This window comes from Colobus angolensis, unplaced genomic scaffold, assembly GCF_000951035.1.
Source record: "Colobus angolensis palliatus isolate OR3802 unplaced genomic scaffold, Cang.pa_1.0 Scaffold8, whole genome shotgun sequence".
NCBI lineage: Eukaryota > Metazoa > Chordata > Mammalia > Primates > Cercopithecidae > Colobus > Colobus angolensis.
In genome coordinates, this window is record NW_012121820.1 from 16261804 (window position 1) to 16270043 (window position 8240).

Here is an 8240-nt window from a genome sequence, read left to right on the forward strand (position 1 = left end):
TTTTCCAAAGTAGCTGTACCAATTTCCTCTGCCGTCAGCACCGTGCAAGAATTTGTTGCTCCATAGCCTCTCAACATTCAGCTCTCTTTGTTGTTATTTAGTTTTTATTTCATAACCAAAAACTCTGCAATCCACCTAGGCATGGAAGGGAACAAGGAAAACATGAAACCCAAAGAGAACTGCAGTGAGAGCACTAAGATTCTAGGATACTGAGAGCAAATAGGGTGGGGGGTGCTCTCCTGAGCTACAGAAGGAATGGTCTGGTGGTGAAGATAAAACACAAGTCAAACTTATTGGAGTTGTCCACAGTCAGCAATGGTGATCTTCTTGCTGGTCTTGCCATTCCTGGACCCAAAGTGCTCCATGGCCTCCATAATCTTCATGCCTTCTTTCACCTTGCCAAAGACCACATGCTTGCCATCCAACCACTCAGTCTTGGCAGTGCAGATGATAAACTGGGAACCGTTTGTGTTGGGTCCAGCATTTGCCATGGACAAGAGGCCAGGACCTGTACGCTTTAGGATGAAGTTCTCATCATCAAATTTCTCCCCGTAGATGGACTTGCCACCAGTGCCATTATGGCATGTGAAGTCACCACCCTGACATATGAACCCCGGAATAATTCTGTGACAGCAGGAAGCCTTATAACCAAATCCTTTCTTTCCAGTGCTCAGAGCATGTAAGTTTTCTGCTGTCTTTGGAATTTCGTCTGCAAACAGCTTGAAGGAGAAGCGGCCCAAGGGCTCGCCGTTGACAGTGATGTCGAACATAACATGGTGGACATGGCTAATAGTATGGGGATCCCAGCGGCATCCGCAAAGCCAGCTTTCTCTTTTTCTGAACAAGGGCTTCCACTTCAAGACTCCTTTTGTCATTCAGTGTTGGATACTGGGTGTGGCTGCCATGGATGCATTGATCCTTTAGCCTGTAAGCAGCAGGATGGTGGAAGGCCACATTCAGGCCTGTTGGAGTCTCAGCTAGAGGATAAACGGACATCTCCTTGCTTTGGATGTGACCCCAGGAACTGGATAGCCATCTTGTGACCATGAGCGTGAAACCAGCACAAGGACAGAAGATAAAATGAACCTCGGTCCTTGATGACACTGCCTAGGCACTGAGTGGCAGACTACTTTTTAAAGCCAATTGATATAGTTGTGTGTTTAACTTGCAATAGAAAAGATAAGAGTCCACCAACCTTTATTCCCAAACCCCTACGGCTCCATTTCTGTCCTCTACAGCATCAGCCCCACTGAGCACTCCCTCCTTCCTGAAACCTCCTCTCTAGGACCCATACTCACTTGGTCCTCTTTCTACCCTACTGGCCACTGCTTCTCAGTCTCCTTTCCTGGATCCTCCTCTTCTGCCCACTTTTCTCTCCACCTTCTTTCCCTTGAGTTCTAACCCAGCACTATGACCTTTGTGTTGATGGCCCCCAAATATGTATTTCCAGCCCCAGACTCCATTCGGAGCTCCTGTGTCACATAAACCTGCCTACTCACCCTCTCTGCCTGCATGTTGCCCAGGCATTTCAAACCTAACTTCTCAAAGCCGAACGGGATCTTCCCCCTCAGTCTATTCCTCTTTCAGGCTTCATTGTCTTGGTCAAGGACTCTTTTACCCTTTCATTTACTCAAGGCTAAAACCCAGTGAGGAGTTATTGCCAATGCCTCCACATCCACCCACGTCCAGTCTTCCATCCTTTCCTTCACCTCCCCAAGCCACCACCCTGTCTGAGTCAGCATTAGCTTTTGTCTGGAAAGCTGCAACCACCTCCTAACTGGTCTGCCTACACCCACTCCTGAGTGCTTTCCAAGCCATGCGGCCTGGGTGGCCTTTCAGAAATCCAAATTTGCTATCCTTTTCCTGATGAAAATGGCTTCCCCTGACTCTCAAGAGAAAAGCCAAATACAGTATGCAGCTGACCTGTCTTCTTTGGTGCTCACCTCACCCTAACCCTGCCCCTTCCCAGCTCCACGTCTGGGACAAATGTTCTTTCTGTCTAGAACATTTCCCCTCTCACTCTTGCCCTAATCGTCCTTGGTTTCTCAACCTAAATGCCATCTTCCCCTCTCACTCTTGCCCTAATTGTCCTTGGTTTCTCAACCTAAATGCCATCTTCCCAAGGAGGTTCCACCCTCTCCCTACATTACGACTCCATTAATTTCTCCTAACACTCTCTAATTCTTCTCACAGCACTTCCCATGACGTGTAATTATGTATTGATTCAAGTCACTAATATACAGTGACTATATGACTGTCTCCCCGCCTACCCGCCATCAGACTGGCAGCGCCTTGAGGTCAGGAACGGACTCAGGACACCCACTCTACTTGCCCTTAGCACTGAGCCTGGGTACAGTAAGCGCCCAAGGAATACGCTTAATTAGCTAATAAATGACTACACGAACTCATTCAAGCCCCATAAAAGCCGCAAGGTGGGCATTTCATCAGAAGCCGGGTCGGGGCGGGGGAGGAGCTCCCTCGCCCAAGGTACCGGGCAAGTGGGGGAGCCTGGGCCTGACCCAAGGCAGTCCCAAGTTCTGAGCCCGCATCTTTCAGCTCCTGAGCCCTGGCTGCATGATGAAACGCTAGGAAGGAGGTGGACTTTGAGCCACGAGAAGGTTTTCCCCAAGTCCCCAGACCGTCCGCGCGGAGAAGAACTAAGCGGGTTCACCCAGAGTAACACAACCCAGCCCGCCCCGCGCTCACGGAGTAAAGATCACAATCTGCTGCATATGCATAAGGGGACCCGGCCGCGCTTCGGGGCTGTCCACACTGCGCCTGATAAAAATTATTAGGGCCTGAGGACCTCGGCGCTCCCAGAATTTTGTAAAAGTGCGTACAAAGGAGTCAAAGGTGGCCTGTGGCTGATATTTAGGGGAGATGGGGCGAGGGTGAGCTCCCCTCTTCGGGCCGTGTGATCAGGCGTCTATGGTAGGTAGCCCGACCCCAGGATGGGTCCTCGGCCGGCTCCACTAGAAGACGAAGGGGGCGTCTCCCCGGCTTCCTGCGGCGTCCGTGGCGAGCTGAGGTGGAGGCAGGCTGCGGCAGACGGCGACAGTGGCGGCGGCGCCATGGCAGGGCTTGCAGGTACCGTGGCGTCAACCTGCTTGGGGCGGGATGAGAGGCCCTCCATGCGGCCGCGCCGCCATATTGTCCCTTCTGGGTCACCTTAGGCGTCGCCCGGTCCCCGTCACTGGGGTTTTCCTTCCGCATACCCCGGGAAGGGAGGGCGCCCCTGTCCGGCTTCAAGTGATTGATGTGATTGGACCTAGCCTGGGCCTTGGGGGTCCCTTTCCAGCCCGGGGGTGGTCACAGTACTCCTGGGTGCTCGCTCCGGCCTTGTCCAAGGCCAGTGTCCTTGCAGGATGAGGCAGGCAGAGCCAGGGGCACGGGGCTGGGGAGCGCGACCACCATCTCTGCGGCCCCGGGTTCCACGCAGGGTGCCCAGCTTGTGAGAGGCCTGTCACTCTGTCCCCATCAGTGTAGTTGCTTTAGTTGCTTTTTTTTGGCCGGGGCGGGGGGCATGGGGGTGAGGGGAGAGAGGGTCTCCCGCTCGAGGCCCCGTTTCGGTGTCTGGGGTGATAGGCTGACGCTCTGCTAAGAGTCGCGGGCGCTTCTTACTCCCTCCAACTTTACATCAAGGGTGGACACCCCTTCCCTTTCCTTCTGTAGACGTGGGGAGTGGCCCTCAAGGGCAGCTGAAAGAACGGAATGCCTGGCACACTAATGTCCTGGAAAGGAAGCATGGGGGATGGGGGACAGTTGCTTTTTCCTTCCCCTTTTCAAATCTCCTTTAGTTTCCTTCCAGGTCTTCGTGTCCCATTTCAGCGCTAAATGTTGGGAGACTGGGGTCTGTCCTCGGAAAGAAACAGCCTTTCTGTTTATAGGTTTGGATCGTCTTTATCGCTTTCAGGGAACTGGTGTGTTGGGGACGGCTTCTCTGCCCTGCCTGACATGGTCCAGTCATCCCGTCAGCCTTCTGGACGGCAACACCAAAGCTGGGACCAAAAAAAAGTTCCAGCTTAAGTGCTAATGCCAAGTGTTAGATCTTGTTTGCTTGTTTGTTTTAAATCAGAGACTAATTAATGTCAAGCAAATCTGTTAAAAGATTTGATCACGGGAAGCCTGGTCGGTTTCCAGTGACCAGGTCAATTCCATATCTGAAATTGGTCTTGTTAGAGTTACTGCCAAAACCAGTTTAACCTTTAATCTGGAATATGTTGTTTCAAAGAGGAATCTGGGTTAGGCTGTCTTTTTTTGTTGTTGTTCTCCTATCTTTGAAACACATGCATTCCATTTCAAGCCTGTCCCTGTGCGATATACCAAGAACCATGCGTTGCCTGCCTCTCTGACTTCCTGCTCTGGAAATGCTCAGGAATCTGGATCCTGCTGGGGTATGGGCCCTGTGGGAGGGCAAGTGGGGGAGGGGAGGATAAACAGGATCATTCCCAGGGAAGATGGTAACAACATGTCTCTGGGGCATATAGAGGAAGTCAGAGGTCACCAGGGGAAAAGAGATTGTTGTTTGACTAGTGTTTTGTGTATGTGCATGAGTGCACACGTTTAAATCTCTGGTGGAGGAGGGGGCCGGGGAGGGGGAGTTAACTGCAGATTCAGAATCTCCTTTTGGGGTGTTGGCTCCTGAGGAGATACACATTTCAAAATAGATATCTAGTAAATGACTCACAGTGGACCTGCTCCCCGATCCAACAGTTATCTGTTGCCCAAGCTCAAGGAACTTGCCCCTGCCCTTCCCTGACAGCAGACATCCCTTCCGTCACTGACAATTCAAATATTCCACAGATAAAGGTAACAGTGTCACATAGCACCCTGCACCCCTAAAAGTCATGGTACCTAAACCTGCCACCTCTGGACTTCAGCTGGTTAGGCTAAGAAACTTAACATCCTGGAACATTGATCTCAAGGGTCTCTCACCTGTTGCTGGAGTCCCACAGAGCCATTCCCAACTCCTTCCCAACTGATCTGCTCTGTCCTTGGCCTTGTGGGGACAAAGTCTTCTGGGAGCAATGACAGTTTAGGCAAAGAGGACATTCAGCACTGTGACTAGGGGCTGTGCAGTAAAACACTAGGCATTTTCAATTCTTCCCATTGCTCCTATCAGAATAAAATGTTTAATGATATAGTTTGTGGAAAAAAATTTTATAAACAAGGTGTGTTTGGACCATCTAAGCATTGCTTGGCATTGCACTGGATGGAAAGTGAATGCATTGTCTTCTCTGGTGGGTTGTTTGCTGCCAGAACATGAGGTTTTGTGGGTGGAGGATGCAAATGGGGAGTGGACATTGCACACTGAAGCCCACACATGCAGGTGCAGGCCACCAGGGCAGCCCTTGCCTGGAAATCTGTCATCTCACTTTGTCACACTCACAGCCCTGCTGATGGATGGATGGAGGAAAAGGGCTTTGCCAAGATAATATGGAAAACTCTGGGGCTACCATCAGCCTCTTGTCTTCTAAGTGGGGGCACAGGAGGTGCTGTGTCCAGAGCAGCCAGCTCTTACCATGCTGCTTTGGTCCACCTCCCTGAAATCTACCTTGTCACTTGGGCTGAGGTTAGAGCATCAAGGGCAGTGGGGCTATGGGCATACCCCTCAAAAGCTCCAAAGGGAGGGTCAGCCTTCATTGAGAACACATGTTGGTATGTTCATGATTCTGTGGGTTTAGTGTGGAAAACCACAGGAACTCCCAGTTTTGAGGCCTGCCAAGATAGGGGTTCAGAAGGGAGGAGGTGTGGGCATTGCCTGCTGATGAGTCACACTGGGGCGAGAGGAGACCTGCCTCACCTTCAGGCTATGGTAGCAGCTATAGCCACCCGGCCTAAGAAAGATGAAGTCTCAGATTGCGCATCCTCTCCGAGTCCTGATTGCCACTGCGACGACAGTTTCTAGCATGTTAGGGTTCACTGGCATCTCAGAGGCCCTCTTAGAGAGGGAAACTGAAGATGAAGGGTATAAGGTGACATGTCCAGGTTCCCTAGGCTGATTGATGGCAAAGCTAAGACCAGAACTGGGATCTGCACCTCCCCACCCCTATAATTCTCTGATACCGAATGAAGTTTTAGATGCCTTTAGAGGTGCTGGTGACTGGGGGGGCTTGCTTAGGGGAAGGAAACATTGTCAGGCTTAAGGGGGCAAGGTACTTTGTGCTCCAGAAGTATTTGTGACAGCTGTGACTAAGGGATTCGAAGAAGTGGCAGGAAGAGAGATTTATGGCCCTCCAACTCCCTCCCTTGGTGTTGACCCAGCAACAGGTGTGTAGTGACAGGGACATATAAAGCCGGAGACAAGGCTGAACAGGCGGCAGGGCCATTTGGTGAGACAGTCAGCTGACCCTGTGTAGAAAGAGCCCTGACTCACTGGGGAGTGGGAGAGGAAGACAAGTCCGAGGCCGAGCAGCCAGCCCACTGCCTACCCTGACATGATGGCAAGGGAGAGCCCAGGGCCAGGGACCTGGTAAGCATCCCTAAGAATAAGGAGGCTGGTGCTGGGAAAAGCAGAAATCCAGTATTGGGGAGAGAGGTTTCTGGGGTGAGGTGGGGCCAGGAGACCCTGCAGAGTAGCAGGGCCAGGCAGATTGTCCTTGTAGTGGTCCTGGTGGATATGGGGCCTGCGGCATTAAGCTGGGTGGAGAAGGTGCCGCACTGCACCTCTTATCCCATACTCATTGTCTAAGCCAATGTCCACCCTGCCCAGTACTCATTTCCTTGGGGCTCCTAGATGGAGACCTGGAGTAAGGCTTTGTGTTCTGAAATCACCCCCTTGGTCCCTAGTACCTCTTTGGAGGGCTACTGCCACCTTTTTCCCCTCCTCTCATCTTTCCCAAAGTGATTACTTGCTTTGGCCCCTTCTCCTAAGACCACAAGTAAAGCACCTATCCCTTTGGGGAGGGGGAAGTGGTCCCTTATTACCGGACCACAAGTGAAGATGTCAGCCTTTCTCGTTGGGGCAGGGGGGAAATGGTCCTTTATCACAGGACAGCATTGAGATGAGGTTGGGTGTGTGAGGGGCCCAGCTTATTGCAATTTTGATGGCCCTCCTTTTCCTCCCTCCCCCAAGCAGAGTGCCTGTTCCACAATGCGCACATCAGCTGAGTCTTAGAAGTGTGTGTTGATGCCGCTAAAGAAATCACAAGAGACAAAGTTTTGGCGCGCCTCCACTGCCCCGCAGGGTCCTGGGACACTGTGCGAGACAGGGGAGGTACTTTTTTTTATTTTTTGTAGAGGTGGTCCCTGTCCTCCAGGAGCTTACAATCTAGCTGGGGAGACACAACTAATGCACACTTAAACAATCAGTACAATTAGCGATTACCACAATATTGACCACAACTGCGTGAGACCAGGGAAAAGCAAGATCAGTGAGGGGCAAGGGGGATTCAGAGAAAGTGTTTTAGTAAAGGTGGGATTCATTTCCTTTTACTGCTTGAATAGTTCCAAATCAAGTGACACATTATTTTGGAGTAGGGTGGGCTTGGGAGGCAGTGAGGAGGAAAGGGGAATCGAGGGAGCAAATGCAGCGAGGCTGGAATGCAAGTGCCCTAGGCAAGGGACAGCGAGAGGGCCCCACTGTATTTCTTAACCACCCTCCTTCCTCAACTGTGCCCTCCAGTCCCGCCACACAGGCACGCGGTTGGTGCTGCACCAAGATTCAGGGCTTCGGCTGTCGATGTCAGAACGTCCATTCTGCTGGCTGGTGTGGTGTTTGGATCTCCATGGTGGGGCCTGCTGGCATGGCCCTGACTTCGGGGCTGGGATGGCGCTGTCCCAACTTTGTCCAGATCAAAATGTGGTGCCTATGCCCAAATCTCAGGGGTCTGCTCCCCCTATCCCCCCTCCTCTCCCGACCCTGCCCCTTGGTGGGACCGGTGCAAAGGGGTTGGGAAGGGATCTGGTATCTTCGTCATTGTCGGTACTGCTTCTCCAGGGGTCTACTGGCCCCTCACTGACCTTGCCAAGTGCTCCTCTGGCGAGGGAGCACAGGGGACCCCCCATTCCTGCGCGGCGCTGGCTCCCATGCTGGCTGAGATGCACAGGAGCACCTGATGATATGGCCGCCCAGGGCTGGGAGCTGGGGCCTCAGTTGGGGGCTCGCTGCCTGCGCTCCCCCAACACCTGCCGCCCGGTCCGCGACACCGTGTACGCCAGCTTCTGCAGGGAGTACCTGAACACCTGCGGCGAGAAACCCAGGACCCACCCTTAGTGGAGAGCACCCACAGCATGTCTGT

The 8240-nt window shown here is 52.4% G+C and overlaps 2 protein-coding genes and 1 pseudogene across 8 annotated transcripts in view; 1 reads left to right on the forward strand and 2 right to left on the reverse strand.

The window, feature by feature from the left end:
* Nucleotides 1–290: 290 nt before the first annotated feature.
* On the reverse strand, nucleotides 291–770 carry LOC105502608 (annotated as a pseudogene).
* A 2178-nt stretch (nucleotides 771–2948) lies between these two features.
* The window catches only part of BLCAP (bladder cancer associated protein), a 10498-nt gene continuing 5206 nt past the window's right edge, over nucleotides 2949–8240 (forward strand). Inside the window, exon 1 of one of the 4 annotated variants that reach the window (XM_011929068.1) lies at nucleotides 2949–3087. The gene's annotated coding sequence lies outside the window, so the exon portion shown is untranslated. Of the gene's footprint in view, nucleotides 3088–3147; nucleotides 3306–6290; nucleotides 6473–8240 lie in introns of those variants that run through there. The other 3 variants (XM_011929071.1, XM_011929069.1, XM_011929072.1) reach the window with 3 other exon arrangements.
* NNAT (neuronatin) overlaps nucleotides 7160–8240 on the reverse strand; it is a 2522-nt gene continuing 1441 nt past the window's right edge. For 3 of the 4 annotated variants that reach the window (XM_011929077.1, XM_011929076.1, XM_011929074.1), the window contains one exon: nucleotides 7160–8184. In XM_011929077.1, the coding sequence (XP_011784467.1) occupies nucleotides 8092–8184 (93 nt within the window). In that variant the 3' untranslated portion in view covers nucleotides 7160–8091. Of the gene's footprint in view, nucleotides 8211–8240 lie in introns of all 4 variants that reach the window. The other variant, XM_011929075.1, reaches the window with a different exon arrangement.